Raw genomic sequence first — 17,235 nt, 5'->3', positions numbered from 1 at the left:
TCAATAAAATTTGCATCAAAGCATTTCTGATTCTGGATCCAATTCTTTGCAAGAAGGCAAATTTGACAACAAATGGCACTGGCATGAAAGCTATGACAGTAATAGGCTACAATGACAAGCAATGGTGCACTGATTCGCACTGAGTGCTGTCTTTTGTATTTTGTTGTCCACTGTGTAATGGTTGATTGGAAGAGCTCATACACTTGTTTGCAAGTTGTGTTGTTTGAAGGCAAAATTTGCTTTTGTTGCATATTTTAAATGTTTTGGCGCGGTTAGAGCCTTTTGCAAACAAAATTTGTCATTTTGACCATGAGTGCCACTGTTTTGGCCTGTGTGTTAACTGTTTTGAAAATGTGGAGTTTGAGTTGACTGCTGAATCAAAGCAATCAAGAAAAACTGTAAAAGCCAAAATTGTCAATGTGCAGTAAATCACTAAAGATGATCACTAAAGTTAGTTGGAAATTGGGTCTGGACCGAAGTGGTGGACCAACCGTCATTGCCATCCGTCGAGTCATGCTGCAAACATGGCCAAAAACCAAGAGTGCACTGTCCATATTTTAATTTGCAGTTTAAGCTGAAAGCAGGACTGACTATATACCACATGCCAGCATTCAAATGTCAAACCTCATCTGTGAATACAAGGTTAGTAACAGGTATTTTTCTCACTGCCTCTACCCACATGGCAAAATTTAGTATCAGGGTTAGGGTTAGGGCTTAAATCTATCAAATCTATTCTAGCCCACCCGACCTGCAGGTATTCAGACTGTGAGTGGAAGCTAGAGCACACAGGGGAAAACCCCGTTGACATGTAAGCAATCATTTAAACATGTTAAACCCAATGATGCAACCACCTTTTAACCACTTAGCCACTACACTGGCCTGATGTGAAATGCAGACGGAAAGTTATACAACTTTTTTCAACCTTGGTTTTGGTTGCCAGAGCTGTAAAAACTGATCTAAAGTATACCCGAATGACTACAGCCATGTAAATCTAGGCTCTATATTTAGATCCACAGTATAATAGGGGTTGTATAACTTCTTAACACAGTTTTATATGCTGCAAGATTTGACTGAATAATTTGTGCGAGTCACCTAGACGCTAAAAGCTTGAAATGATGATGACAATGATCAAAGATGACGATGACCCACTCTGATGAGTTTTAGTCATACATCAGAAAGTAACAGGTGCGTTGCATATTCTTGTTCTCTGTGACCTGAATTAGTGTGATCACACTGGCTTTTTATGTAGGTAATGGTGTGACGCTCATGCAAAAGCAGACCTAGATATTCTGTTTTGCTTCCCTGCTTGTGTTTACACTACTTCCTCAGCAGTGACCTTAATAATGAATCATGTGACCTACAAAGTCGTATCAACTCATATAATAGCAATGCTTTTAATTCATGCTGAATAGATTAATTCACGTTTTAGAGTAAGGTGAAGTTTATGAAGGGTTCTGTTGTGTGAGGCAGAAAAGAGGAGAGGAGTGCACTGCAGTAATGTAACTGAATGGGGATGAACTGCATGCATAACATTCTGTAATGGTCTCATTCTTGATTTGCTGATTTTGCACAAATCGTAATTATGAGATGAGCTGGCATCTCTTCAAGATATAATATATAGTGTCTATGCTTTCAAACAATGTTTATGGATTTTCATCAGTAATGGTGGTTGTTTGACAAAAGACCACAGCTCCCATGATCCCACACTTTTGTGTTGTTTTGTTTGAGAGCCCCCTGGCAGCAGAAATTACATACAATGCATATTTATTTATTTATTTGCATAACCAAGTATGTTTTGTGCCTATACCTAACCAAACCTTGACCGTAATGTAGCATAGCATAGCATAGCATAACCTAACGTAACCTAACGCAACACAACGCAATGTTTTGATTGGGCTTCCATAGGACTCAAAAATCACATTTCTGCTTCACAAAATGTTTTGTGCCCTGGCATGCCACCACCATCGCCTCTGCCTCCTGTCATGAAAGTCAGCTCATATACATTGATATTTGAACTTGACACATATTGTAAAAATGTTGTTATGGTACACGTAATTTATGAACTTGTCTGTGGATTGCAGAAATCTCAAACCTAAAGAAATTTCAATATGGCAACCGGGCTGAATTTGTTCTAATGGCCACTGCTGTTAATCTAAAGGATTAAAGTTACTAACGACTATTACAGCTAAAGGAGGGTCTACTGTGTGCATGGTTTTATTGTTAATGCTGCAGGATCAGTTATACTGCTTAAGATAAAGGCATACTCAAAGAGCATGGGGTTAATTGTGTCAACTTGCACTTTTTCTAGCATTCAAGCTTCAGGTTATAAAAACTTTACAGCTGACTTTTGGATGGCTGTGAAGCCACTCTCACTGCTACTTCCTTTTCCACAGAGTGAAACCTTTTCCTATAAGTCACACGCAAATTCTTCAAGTTCAAGTTTCAGTGGTAAGTTCAAGTTCAGTCTCGTCCAGACCGGTTTTGTTTGGTTTGTGTGATAACATCTCACTCACAATGGTGTTGTGTTCAACAGCTCACATACCAGTCATTGCAAAGCCCACGTTCATATGCTGATTGTGTTTTATTTTTAACTCTCAGAGTCTATTAAAAGAACAGTCGTACCGCAAGTACATTTTGATCATACTAAAGATGTCCCAGAAAAAAGACAGATGAGCCTTAATATGTTCTGATAAAGAGCAGAAAAAGGACAATACAATAATTCCTTTCAGATTCTAACACTGAGCTGTGACTATCGTTACCTAACAGTTCAAATTGCAGTTTTTCAGTTTTCTTCACTTGTGACCAAAACATTTTCAGCCCTGTTAGTCGTGTGGCTGTACGGATGGAAATCTTGTCTTTGGTTGGTTGCTACCATTCAATTTTGTATAGACATTTATTGTTCTGAGACAATGTAGCTAATGACAGTGTTGGTCCCCTTACCTTTCAAACAATATATCACATGCCCTGACGCATACATGCGGTGTCCTTTTTATTTTATTTTTTTGAGTCCACCACTGACCACATCTGATGTTACCTCAAAACAGCACTGCGCCAAAATTAGTTGCTGGCTGTAGACTTTTAGCATTGCCAAAGGAATCAAAAAAAGATTTGTGTGTCCTCCTTCTCCATACCCATCTCCTCCACCTTTGCATCCTTCAACACATGTAGTACTTAACACATCAGATAAATACATTTAAGAAGCTCAATCTAACAAGAAGCCATTTATAAGCCATATGTGAGCAGATTGTAGCAGATAGCAGATAGCCACAGTAGCTAACAGTAGTTTAGAAATGGAGTCCGCTAAAGTAAACGACCAGCTTCCAGCACAACACAGAAGTTCCACAGAGCACCTTTGAATAAGGAGGAAAGAAGAGAAACAGGTTGATTTAGCTCCTTCTAATCTGCATATTTGCACCCATCATATCTTTTCTCCCTAAACTAGGCTATTTATAACTGGGAAATCTTAATTATAAGATCTCAATATGCAGAATATTCTCAGTTTATAATGTCTGTTTTTCTGGTCTTATTCCATCTGAACTCTAAATTAACTGAATTTCTAGTTGTACGAGTGTCCGTCTTCATTTTGTGACCTTGTGGTGCTGATGGTCTCGGCCAATGTTTGCTTATCTGCTAAAGTGCTGCTACTCTTTAAATTCTAAAGAGGCACTTATCTGAGCGGGGAGAAAGTAACCGAAGTGATTTATTTGAGAGTAATTGCTCTTGCCCCAAAGAGAGTGTGCACTGAAATATAATATCCATAATTAAGCCTATTCAGACCTCTGTTAATGCTATCAACAGCTCAAATCTCTGTTTGTTTTACTTTATGCAAACAAATGTAAGCAATATTTTACTTGCAATTATACTGTATGTTTAAACACACTGTACCTGTCTTTAAATGGTCAAACTTTACAGATTGGGCCTTTGAACCTTACCAAATACCAATTATACTAGAGTTACTTCAGCTGATATTGAATTGTCCCTTCTAGAAAACAGCTTTCACCATATCAGCTTCCAACGTCCAAGTGACAATAATATCACCTTCAAAATGACAGTTTCAAATACACAAATTTGTATATTTTAAAGGGGCACTATGTAGTTTTGGAGAAGAGATTCAAGCTCAGAGTTTTAAAATTGTACATTATTAATGAAGTAGTTACACACTCAGAAATATTTATTTTTTCCATAACTGAATAAACAAACTGTTCTCAGAGGAAAATAAGGTCCCAGAACACTGTTTGAATCTAGAAAGGTGGCAGGGTCCGCCACATATAAACAAAGTACAACAGTATGACACTGTGTTGTCCTTTAAGGTCAGTTTGTTTATTCAGTTTATTCAGTCATGAAAACAAAGAGTAAAGATCAGTCACTAAAGATCTTTCTCTTCTGATTCAAATTTCTACATAGTGTGCCTTTAAACACACTTACTGGTTAAATATGATTTTATACATAGGCATGTGGCATTTTTGTTTTTTCTAAAATACTGTTAATTTCTTGTGTCATCATGAAATAAACAGCATTTTCAGAAAAAAAACAACAAAGAACTAACAGTGGTAGTGGAGGAGTGTAGTGGAGTGAAGACACACAGACGGAACAGCAACCAAAAAGCCAAACTGCCAAAAGAAACTTGTGACTTGTTGACCTGTGACTAAGAATAGCACAGACTTGAATGGTGAGTTGAATAACGAAGAGGCTGGATGACGTTCAAAAGCTAACGTAATGCACTTAACTGAGGAGAATGTGATGGGTGTTGTGATAAATTAAGGAAGAGCACAAGGTTTGACGCACTTTGAGCATTCATGTGGCTTCTTCTCATTATGTAACAATCAGTCTGTATGTCAACAGAGGTTAAAGATAGCAAGACACAAGGGAGGGAACAAAAGTGCTGAGACCCTCAAGCTCAGGGAGAAACGTGGTGTCTTGACATCACAGACGGATTCCACTCCGGCTTTGACCCTCATTGGTAAAAGGAGGCAGTCAGGATCCAGTGGTGAGGCCGCGAGGTTGGAAACCTGGCGGGAAATCTATGATAGAATTTTCAGGGGCTTCAGAGCGTCGTGCTTACAGAGAGATATTGTGGAATTATATATAATTCACAAAGGAGGTAGTGTAACTCAAGATCAACAATGAATGGGCTCTCGAATACATCTTTGGGCCTCCAGGACACAAAGAGAATGTAAGTACAGTATGTCTCGTTCACAATGCAATGTTTAACACAACTGGGACGGTCAGACTTTCTTAATATATCTACTGTTAACTTCTCTTGTAGACATAACGCATGGAAGTCCCGAATACATAAGTTTATCCAGAGTCCATTACCATGGAAGAAAATCAGCAGGTGTTCTTTTTATTTAATCATGCTGCGTATTAATATTGTGCTGTCTAATGTTTTATTTAAAACATTAACAAATCTTCCTTTTCCTTCGTCCGCAGACAGGAAACAAATGAAGCAAGCCTACTGGGAGAATCTCTGGAGGCACTCCTTTCCCAGAAACGTAATTTCCCTCCTGCTTCAAGCAATGCAAAACTAATATCATGGTTGGTGCCTGTTGTCTTTATAATGAAGTTATGTTTGCTTGTGTGAAAGGTGGACGATTAGCATTTCGAGAATTTCTGAAATCAGAGTTCTGCGAGGAAAATCTGGACTTCTGGCTTGCCTGTGAACACTTCAAATCCTTTGACCGTCAAGAGGAGCTGACACGGAAAGCAGCAAGTATTTATGAGGAGTTCATCGAGGCTGACTCTCCTAAACAGGTAAAAAGAAACTCTGTTGTGCAGCAAAATGTGCTCAAACCCAAATATAAGGTTAGCATGAGGAAATCATAGTTTGCACATCAGTATTCTGTATGTGTTTATTGCAGAAGTGACAATGAGTGCATTTGTTTTTTGTTTGTTTTTTGGAGAAAAAGGTTTCAATTAGTTACTGACTTGAATCATTTAAGGGGCACTATGTAGTTTTGGAGAAGGAATTCAAACTCTTTTTTTAATATGTACAATAATAATAAGGTAATAAGACAAACTCAGAAATATTTATTTTTTCCATAACTGAATAAACAAGCTGTTCTCAGAGGAAAATAAGGTCCCCAGAACACTGTTTGAAGCTAGAAAGGTGGCAGGGTCTGCCACATATAAACAAAGTACAACAGTGTGAAATTGTGTTGTCCTTTAAGGTCAGTTTGTTTATTCAGTCATAAAAACAAAGAGAGTTTGTTTATTTGGTTTTAGGCATAGTCAGTGAAGATCTTTCTCTTCCGATTACAATGCATTCTCCAAAACTGCATATTGCACCTTTAAAACAGCAGCCAGCGTTTTAAATAGTAATGTTCTGATTGTGGCAATGATGCATGTGGCGGCACATACTGTGTCTACAATAAATGTCTAAACTGGAACAGTGGTGTTCAGTTATTTTACCTGTGTATTGCTTAACATGTCTCTGCAGGTTAACATAGATTTCTACACAAGAGAGATCATCAGCCAGAGTCTCCAGCAACCGAGTCCATCATGTTTTGTTGTTGCACAGAGGAAAATCTACAGCCTGATGGAGAACGGCTCCTTCCCACGCTTCATTCAGTCAGAGCAATACAAAGTCCTTTTTGATGCAACTTCTAAGCCGAGAGGCCCTGGGAAGCACAGAAAGGCCTTGAAGATAAAGAGCACTGGAGATCTAATACAGCATGATTCAAAACCAATCATTCTGCAGAGTGAGCTCTGTCTTTGCACGAGGACTGACATTGTGCATGTGGATGCTGCAAAGTGTTGCACAGACTGAGACGCTGATGTTGACAGACACGGTGGAGGCACTTCCCCTTTCTTCAAAATGTCAACAACATAATGTCTGACAAGACTTAAAGTTGTCCCAGTTTAATGGACATAACATACTGTAGGAGGTGCCATCTGGCGCACAGTGAACACTGGATATCAACGAAAGTAAAACTTGAACTTTTGGCTCAGACAGCCAGTCTATCAAATGAAATGTAAATGACTGCAGGATTGTTGAACTTGAACAATATTTATAAAAATGTAAATGATTGTGACATGTATTTATCATATGAAGTATGATTTGTGGTAAATTCATACAAATAGTTTGAACTGTTGCAAGAACTCGTTAACCAAACAGCAAAACTATTTATGTCACCATGTGTGTTATAAAAATGCATCCTGTGTACAGTTGATATGCTACTGGCACCTAGTGGTGACTGAGAAGACCTACAACCACAATTACATTTTGAGCTACTGGATCGGTCGCAATAGGTGATAAAGAGTTGTGTGCAATAATGAGAAAAATACCTTTTGTGACAATAATAATGATATTTATTATAACCTGTATCATTTTATTTGTGAAGGCTTGGTGATTATTTTTGAAAACCCTGATCGCTCTCTGCTTGTTATCGCACCCACCAGAAAAACACAAACAATAACCAGCAGGAATGTTGAATACGGAGTCTGTTGTAGATCATTTAGCCTCTCCAGCTCCCTCAAATAAACAAGTCAGTTCGTCATTTTAAAGAGGGGGTCCTCCTGGGTCGCAGTCTGTTTGGAATCCCATGGCTGAAATCAGCTCCAGCTTCTAAAAGGGGCACCATATTGTTTTGGAGAAGAAAGTTAAACTCAGATTTTTAATATTTACAATATTAATGAGGAAATAATACAAACTGAGAAATATAGATTTTTTCCAAAACTGAGTAAACAAGCTGCTCTCAGAGGAAAATAAGGTCCCCAGAACACTGTTTGAAGCTAGGAAGGTGGCAGGGTCCGCCACATATAGACAAAGCACTTTTGAATGAAGGACTTTTAGCCAGCTTGTTTCACTTTGGTATTTTTATACTGTGAGAGTATTACCTTTAATAGTGTAATGATGTTTTTACTGTGCACAGAAATCAGCCTTATGATCGAATTAAGCTGTCAGATGTAAAAACAATGTTTTATGACTTTGTATCCCAGGTGTAAAGCCAAATTAAGATAACCTGTGGCCATCAGTGGAGCTGATGCAGCGGACTGTGAGCCATAGTTTCCCCAGTAGATACACCTCCACTGTGGCTGTCGAAGTTGCAGTGTCTCTGTGCCAGGGCAGCCCGCCTGTCCGCTCTAACAAATGAGCGCAGAGTTTCTTTGAGTCTAGGGTCAGGGTGTACATTTTGGGTGCTAGGCAGTTTCAGGTGAACTCATGAAAGCCACTGGTGTTCAGATTCAGATTCAGACAACAAACGCTGCCAAGTCATCATCAGTGTGTGTATATTAAGTCTGTTTCTTTCTGCCGCAGTCAGAGGAGTTACTTTTATAAGCATGCAGATATGCAAATCACACTGTCCTGGCTCCTCAGGTGATCAGACCCATCCTCTGGCCAGAACAGTGTCAGAAGGTTGAAACTGAAAAACAGTGACACTGAAAAATACTGACACCCTTAAAACCCTGTCACTGAAAAAACAGACATGAAGGGGGAAAACAATCAAAAGATTGTAATTGGAAAAACACGTCAAAGTCCCCCAAAATATCAAAATAAAATGAAATGATTTTTAATGTCTGTGTTTTATTTTTCAGTGTAATTTGTTTCAGTGCCAATACAACTTTTTTAAATACAAATGTTTCAGTGTGGATGTCTCCTCTGTTCGTTCAGCTTTCGTTTTCAGTGCCACAGTTCACTGTCACTGTTCTGGCTCCATGGGCACTCCATATCCCAGCACCCATTGCGGCCCCGCCCCTCGTTATCTCACTGACGGTCAGAGGGGAGGCCTCTTTCCATCTAGCTAGCTGACATCAAAAACTTGACCACTGTGCACATATATTGTGGTAAGTTCATGTAGCCTTATATGTCATGACATTATTGACCGAAATGACTCGCAAACACTGTATGTTTGCAGGTAAGCCAATTCAGTTTAGTCCAGGTTAGCGGAGCTAGGGATGTAGCCAGCTGCCCATCCCAGGCGAGCTGCATCAAGCCGCCTAGTTAACTTAGCTGTCCGGTGTCCGGCGAGGAAAAAAGCTCAGATTTGCGACTTTATAGTTAGTGTTCAGATGAGAGCAGAGGGCGAACACTTTAATAGAGCTGTAGCTGAGACACGTAAGTAGTAGGTTGGGTATTTTTTGTTAAATGACTAACCAGGTTCATATTTACCATCAATATGTTAAACTCGACTAAGCCAGTTGGCTAACGTTAACTAACTTCGCCTTGTCCAGACTGCCCTCCTTTGCTAGCTTAACTAAGTTACCGGTAGCAAACCTGAACTGGTAACGTTAGCTCACTAAAGCATAGCTAGCTAGTTAGCAGTTAGGGTTTTCTACTATCCCTGTGTGTAGCTCAGTGGGGCTCGTATCTGTCTCAGGTGTATCATCATGTCCTGTAATCGGCTTTAAGTTATTTCTGTCGGCGCACTGATGCATTGAGTTAAATAGTAATGTTGCCAGCGAAGTCAACGTTATGTTGTGTCTATGGAGGCTCTCTGTTTGGATATTAGTCTCGACAGCACTTCAGTGGAGCTCAAACGCATGGCATTTTGTTAGGGCTTTGCCAAGTTGCATAATGAGCCATCTCCCATGCTGCCCGGTCCTATCCCACACCAGCATCCTGAATATCCTGAATGGGAAATTAACTCCACCATAATCGCTTTAAATCTCTGCTGTGGTTGGTACATTTATCCACTTGTTGTTTTGATTGGTGTGAGTTTGATCTGATGTGTGGCAAAGTTGTTAAGGTACATTTCAAATATCAACCAATGGCTGTGAATATTAATGTTACTAAAAATTCCCTTGTACCACTTTCTGTTTCAGGCCTTCTCCAGTGTTACAATGGAGCCATCGGGAAGTACTACCATATCTTCATCGAGCAACCACACCCTGAACTCAACAGGTGATGGTTGGGAAGTCAGCGACAAGGCCAGGCTGTGTCGCTTCCTCTGCTATGGCTCAGAGGGAGATATCTACACCGCCAGAGAGGAGGGTCAAGTCAGCATGGAGAGCGCTGGAGCTCTGCTGTCCCTGCTGCAGGAGGGTCGAGGTGCTGAGGTGGTGGAGGAGATAAAAAGGTTCACTCAGGATGGGCGAGCTGTCAGACTCGGCCCGTCCTTTTTCACCTTGGCTTTGTGCTCCCAGCACTCCGAGCTGAAGACCAGGCAGGCGGCGTTCAAAGCCCTGAAGGAAGTATGTCGGGACCCTGCCCACCTGTTTTCTGTCATCCAGAACAAGAAGGAATTGAAAGAGGGGATGAAGTGTGGGATTTGGGGACGTGCCCTGAGGAAAGCGGTGTCTGACTGGTACAATGAGCAAGATGCCATGAGTCTGGCTGCGGCTGTGACCAAATGTAAACAGAGAGAGGGATGGTCGCACCAGGATCTGCTCAGACTCTCTCACACAAAACCAGCTAATGAAGGTGAGTGTACACAAACCAACATTATACGCAACTGTTTATAGGAGATGGTGCAAAATATCATCCATGCCTTGCAGTAAATAACAAGGTATTAACAGAAATCTGTGTTATGGTTTTATCACTAATTATCTGTAGAGTTTTTTCGTAGAAATATGCCTTGTTATGACTACTAAATTACTGTCATATTTTCAGAAACCTTTTCCCTTGTTATATCATTTACAGTAGCTATGCAGTGTTTGTGGATTCTGGATCAACAGGAATAAACAAGTTAGGCTGAATAACAATGTAGATCTGAGAGATCTGACATGTTGATTGCGCAATGTAATGGCTCTAGAATATATGGCCATAGGTTGGTTCCCTATGAACCTCACTATGCAGTTCTGTCAGCCACGGGGCTTGAAATCTCCCAGGGAAAATGAAGGCTGACTGGCGATCTACTCAGGCTGGCAGCCATCTCCATTATAGACTAAACAAATAAATACACTCACGTTTTGTCCTGTATTGTTGGTAAATTAATGTCTTTAAAAAGAAAAAAAGGAAATAACAAAAGCATGACTCTACCAGCTTCTTATTTATGGCATTGGCACTGAATTGTAAGATCAATCTGTTTATATCTGAGCTGACCATCTACAGTTGTAACCTGTCGTGTTATAAAAATATAACTGCACCTTGCAGTGACGCAGCCTGCAACGACTTTGATTGGTCAGCTTGGTAGCTTTGCATTTCTGGCTTTTCCTCTGGTGCTTAGCGGCAGTGCTAAACAGGACATCATAACATGCAATTTCCCCAGTAAACACACCGACCTCATCTGACTGGCCGGCTGTTGCATTGCTTCTGGAGTGTCTCTCGGTCAGAGAGAGTTGATGGGCTGGATGTCCAAAGGGTGAGCTGCCCCTCCACAAGCAAGCCTGGTGGCAAAACGCTGCCTTGCTGAAACCAAATCCTGTGTCCAACTCAGTGTTTATGGAAGGGCAGCCCTCCATGAGGGCATTCAACCTGTCCACTCTGCCTAGGCTACAGACACAGCTGCGAGCCAAAGAGGTCAGTGTGTTTACCGAGTTACATGTCAGCACACATATACTAATGCTTACAATGCTGTAGGCTCTGCGTAGAGCATACGTGCAACCATTGATCAGCCTTAAGATGTACATTTCAATCCTGAGTTGTGACTTAGATGAAAAGAAAGACCTCTTAACTACGACTATAATGGTCATATCTTTGTGTTTTCAGCAATTGCCTTGATCAGCAAATATGTAACAAAAGGATGGAAAAAAGTCCAGGTTGCATATGCGGACAAAGAGAATTCAGAAGAGGTCGTCAAAGTGCTTTCGTATCTTGAAGTTGTGGAGAAGGTCAAGCACAGTTGTGATGAAACAGAGGTCATCAATTTAATAGAGGAACACAAACTGGAGAGGGAACAGCTGCTGACAGACCACCTGAAGTCCAAACAGGTGAGTGTTTTGTGTGTTTTCAAGTCATCCATATTGTCATGGAGATTAAACTGCAGGACTATTTTCAGACATGTCGTCATATAAATGAATGATACATCAGCAGTGAATGGTAATTAGCAGATTTTCCCACAGATTAAGGTCTTTATTTGTTGGAGCTAGCTACACTTTCATTTCCCAGCAGACAATAGAAGAAAAAAATATTAGTATCATTAGAATATGGGTGGCGGCACATCGTTGGATGGACTGTGAAAGATGTGCATCTATAGTACTTTGCCCCATTTGTCCTGAATCTGATGATCTGAGGATATGTGTGTGTGTTTTGTTTTTTTTCATAGGTATGGAGAGCTTTGTTGAAGGAAATGCCTCTCCACTCATTGCTGAGGTTTTTGGGTAAGATGACATCAAACAAAATTCTTGAACCAGGGAGTTCGGACATACAAGCAGTATGTGACAGAATCCAGAATGAGGCGGCACTAAAAAAGGTAGGAGATGCTTATTAATCTACAGTTCTGTGGGGATGTTTTTTTTTAATTTTTAAATAAGCTTAAGTCAGTATTTTAAAGTATTTAATGTCTGTCTTGAAACCACCAGGCAAAGATCCACCCTTACAGCATACTCTTGTTTTCTGAAAACTACAAAAGAGGCCAAGGCTATCAAGGTAAAACAAAATGGGAACCAGACAGCAGCATCCTCAAAGCATTGGACTCTGCCTTTTACAAGAGTTTTATGGTAGGTTCACAGCTTCTAACATACCATCAAAGAAGACTGCAACCAGTAGCATTCGCTAACACTTAACCTCTCATTTTGTCCCCAGAATGTGGAGCCTGTGGGTAAACGCATCATAGTGGCAGTAGACGTGAGCACATCACTGAGCAGCATTGTCCCAGGGTCGTCGGTCAGCACTGCTGTCGCTGCTGCAGCTATAACTATGGTAAGATAATTCTAGAGCTGGATGGCTTCACAGACAGCGTGTGGGTAATTGTTGCTCCAGTTGGAACAGCTGCGTCTGTAAGCAGGGCTCGGGCCGCCCCATCTTTGGAGGAAGTCTGGATCAAGGAATTGGTCTGTTTGTACATACTGTGGATTCCTGCAAAATTCCTTCCGCGTTGCGATTATCTTAGTCCAAAGAGCCTCCAGGCATTAGCTGAGTGACGTGTCATCACAATGATGATTTTGAGTGTTTAAATTCTTGTTGCATGTGTATTTGTTTTATTTATGGAGCATTGTACATGTGTGTACAGGAGTGAGATGAATTTTAATGAATAGTGATGTCATGCTTTGCTTTCTACCTTTGTGACTGGCACAGATTTTTGCAAGGACAGAGGCGGACACACATGTGCTGGCCTACTCTGAAGGAGCCTTGGTTCCATGCTCTGTCACTGCCGACATGACTCTTGCACAGGCAACAGTTGAACTGGTTAAGGTAAGGCATGTTACAACAGCAAAGAATAAAGCAGAAGATTGCAGAACTCTGACAGGAACAATTCAAAAACACAGTCGATGTAAAATGTCAATTTTAAAGTGAAAATGCCAACAAAAGAATCTGCCAACACTTAACATTACTGCCATGTATGTATGTTGTATTAATACAATTAAAATTCAAAGAGGACTAGTTCGAGAAAATTCCCTTAAGCAAAGGTCTTGAACATTGTAATGTCAAACTTGTGTTAAGATTCAGTGCCATGTACAGTATACCAAAGTAGCCTACACCTGTATGTAGTCAACAACAACAACTGTCGAGTTAAATAAAGGACAATTCAGTAGTATTGTGCATGTGTGTATCTCACTATCTCAAGTTGCAATGCCTATTTCTCATCTCATCTTATCTCGATTGGCTGAGCAACACATGTAGTAAACCAATGCTGACTCAGGGTTTCGCGACTACTAATTTTTACTGGTTGCCAAGTTTTTGGTTGCCGAGGTCCTTGAGCATACAATCATGAATGCATAATAAGAATTTTTCTTTTTTTTAATTCTGTCAGTACACTTCACTGAACATATCTTGCTCTTGAACTCAGTTTCTGCTCTTTTTTTTAACCACACTGTCTGTTTCCAGATCCCGGGTGGGAGCACAGACTGCACCCTTCCCATCACATGGGCCATGGAGAATGGGAAAGCAGTAGATATGTTCATCATTCTGACCAACAACCCATTGTGGGCATTCACTGCCAGCCCAGTGGAGTCTCTAAGGAAGCACAGACAAGTACATTCATTCATTCATTCATTCTTGTCTGCCCCACTGTGATAAAGACTGTTTCACATACAAACACTCAGTAGAATTAATTTCGCCATTTGAGGTTCCTTTTCACATTTACATTAAAGCTGATACCTGTGCTCTCAATTTCCAGAATGGTATGGCATTCACGTTTGGGGCTGCACAATTACCCTAACCCTAACAAATGTCACATCATCATGATTTCATCTAATAATGTGATATTATTGTTGTTATGTTTGATGGACATGATAGGACACAATTTTCAGTTGTCTGCAATAACAAGACAGTTACTGGATACATGCACGGTGCGAGGTCCTACCAAATGTAACTGGCAAAGACTCACAATACAGTCAGCAGGACCCTTTAAAAATGTTTCTTCATCAAGTCAAGGAAAGTGTAACGATTTGACCCAGTTTGGCTTTTCCTGAGGAACAGACATATTAAGCATGAATTTTAAATAAATGTGGGCATACCACGGTTTGTGAAGGTGCTTGAAATCCTTGAAAACACTTGAGTTCTTTTGGTTTTTTTGGATAAAGTTCCTGACAATACTTTAAATTGAAACTGCATTGCTTTCATAATTAATCAGCCAGGTTATATACAGCAGGATGCTAATTATATTAATTGAAAAGCGACACGTTTTGAAGCAGGAAACTTTAATTTGTCCTTCTTCTGTAGAATGCTATCACAAAATATGATTTTGGTTTATAGCACAATAACATCAGATTTAATGTGAAGTGAAATGATCATTTTGAGTGTGTGTGTGGAAAATCCACCCTGGAAATGTTTTAAAAGTGCTTGAATTTGACTATGGATTGGTGTAGGAACCCTGGTAAATGCTTTTTGCTCAAACAATTAACCCAAATAACATTTTTTTTTCCCAACAGAAAATGGTTGCCAATTCCAAGTTGGTAATGTGTGGGCTGACTTCCACCGGACATGCCATCGCAGACACAGAGGACAGGGGTTTACTGAGCATCTGTGGCTTTGACCTTGGAGCTTTGAGCGTCATTCGTAACCTCGCCCAGGATCTGATCTGATCATGTATTAGGACTGTCTCTGAATTAAGTGGTTAGAGTACAAAAGGAAGGCACAATGTGGACCAACGTGGCTCACTTAGCATGTAGAGTGTCCTAAAACAGCACTAATCCAAAAGACGACAATTCAATTGACAAAGTGTCCAGCTGGCTGGGCAACACTCTAAAGATGTTATGTGCATATATTTTTTTCTGAAATGTGAAGAGGAAGTGATGAGACCCGATATGTCTTTGCATATCATGCTGTCAAGAGGGCAAACAGTGCATAGTATGATGAGCTGTTTAGTGCTTCGATGGTACCTGGTGAGACACTAACCCATTTAACAATAAATTCAGCTAATTTATAGCAAGATGATGGCAGATTATAAGAGGAACAGTATAAAAGTCAGAGTGTTAGAGGCTTAGTTTAACTGTAGGTTTATTTTATGGGGATTTACTATAGTTTCTAGTGTGCTTCTATGATATGATTTTTAGCCGGTTTGATGTGATGGTAGAGGCATTTTAAAGGGGCACTTTGTAGTTTTGGAGAAGAAATTCAAACTCAGAATTCTAATAATTACAATTTAAATGAGGTAATAATACAAACTCAGAAGTATTTATTTTTACCATAACTGAATAAAGCTGCTGTCAGAGGAAAATAAGGTCCCCAGAACACAGCTTGAAGCTGGAAAGGTGGCAGGGTCTGCCAAATATAAACAAAGTATGAAATTGTGTTGTCCTTTTAAGGTCAGTTTGTTTATTCAGTCATGAAAACAAAGAGAGTTTATTTATTTAGTTTGTTACGGCGTAAAAAATCAGTCAATGAAGATCATTCTCTTCTGATTAAAATGTATTTCCAAAACTACATAGTGCACCTTTTTAAATATGAAAGCCGGGCCCTCTGTTTTATGTAGCATTATTATAAAATATTACAGTGTATACTCTAAGAGAGAAGAATTGAGACAAAGCACTAAAAGTTAAAAGACTACAATGTATTCTGTTGACTTTTCTTTGAGTTTTTTGATCAGTAAATGTTTTTTAATAGTAATATTAATGTCTAGAATTCCATTCAAACTCTTATCTTTAGCTTACTTACAATTTTAGTTTTTGTATTAACACTTGTTTTCCCCTAAGCCAGTTTTGTTTTTAAAACTGCGCTGTCTGTTCTGCTGTTGTTGAGTTTTGTCAACCAGAAAATACCCTTGGTGCTCTTAAATGTGATGATACATTTTTGGGGGAATATTTGGAATTGACCAATAATGCCAAGGTTTGGGACTCTAAGTCGGTTTACTGTAAGTTGGAGGATGGACTTGTTCTCATATTTTTAGTCCGAATTCTATGCATTACAATTTTGGATTTGAGTATGTCCAGGAAGGAAATATCATAACCAGTTAATAACTGTTAACTAGCCAGACTGAATCTGCTAGCACACGATTCTGTGTTTTTGATGTTAGAACGTTCGGTATGCAAAAACTAACTGATAGTTGCCACCTTCCTGGAACAAAATTAATTGAATGTACTTTTATAAAACCTGTAACAGGAGAGATTTAAACTACAATGCTTTATGTTTCACAGAATAAACACACTGCTTACAGAGTTTTAGCATTAGGGACCAATTAATTTGGCAAAATGGAAATGCTGTTAAAGCCAACAGCAGTTGCTGTAATTACAGCATTCAATGAAATTGTTACTGATCATTCATTCTGATGTAATTCACTCCTTACAAAGAAATACTTGTATAAAGTGATCGTTGATGCGTTTGTAGTTGAAAGTCTGGAACGAGAGATAGCTGTTATGAGGTATGGTAGTTCACAGGTGTTTTACCACCATGACTAACTTCTTTTCTGATCATATTGTCTTTTCCAGTTTGCTTAACATGCAAATACTTGACTGTAGTTGCGATGAAGACTCCTAATAAACACCTTGCTGCTCTTCAAATATTGTTGTGATTTTGGCTTTCTACACTATTATGACTGACTTTCTTGTGAATATATGATAGTGACTGTGCCTCAAGTGTCCATGCAGTGGAAGTGTCCTTGAGCAAGGTACTGGGACCTTTCCAGTACTGTGTGTGTGTGCGCCAATTGGACAAACAAACCAGTCAAAATGAATATTAACGTTTAGCAACGGCGCATATTTAATTCAACCTGGGCCAAATTGAGAAAATGTGTCTTTTACTTGAGTTGGGGTGGAAAT

General features: G+C 39.7%; 1 protein-coding gene across 2 annotated transcripts; it reads left to right on the top strand.

Moving 5' to 3' along the window:
* The first annotated feature begins 8,697 nt into the window (after positions 1-8,697).
* Positions 8,698-16,977, top strand: ro60 (Ro60, Y RNA binding protein). Of its 2 annotated transcripts, none has more exons than XM_073490829.1 (9): positions 8,698-8,784; positions 9,763-10,360; positions 11,588-11,808; positions 12,144-12,290; positions 12,400-12,537; positions 12,623-12,739; positions 13,115-13,231; positions 13,865-14,011; positions 14,911-16,977. In XM_073490829.1, the coding sequence occupies exons 2-9, from the start codon at positions 9,781-9,783 to the stop codon at positions 15,061-15,063; spliced, it is 1,620 nt and encodes a 539-aa protein (XP_073346930.1). In that variant the 5' UTR covers positions 8,698-8,784; positions 9,763-9,780; the 3' UTR covers positions 15,064-16,977. The 2 variants fall into 2 exon arrangements, with proteins under 2 accessions (XP_073346930.1, XP_073346931.1); XM_073490830.1 differs by lacking the exon at positions 8,698-8,784 and adding an exon at positions 8,987-9,055.
* The last annotated feature ends 258 nt before the right edge of the window (positions 16,978-17,235 follow it).

This window comes from Pagrus major, chromosome 21 (genome assembly GCF_040436345.1).
Source record: "Pagrus major chromosome 21, Pma_NU_1.0".
Classification (NCBI taxonomy): Eukaryota; Metazoa; Chordata; class Actinopteri; order Spariformes; family Sparidae; genus Pagrus; species Pagrus major.
Note: the sequence above shows the minus strand (reverse complement) of the source record. Positions and strands in the feature narration are given on the sequence as shown.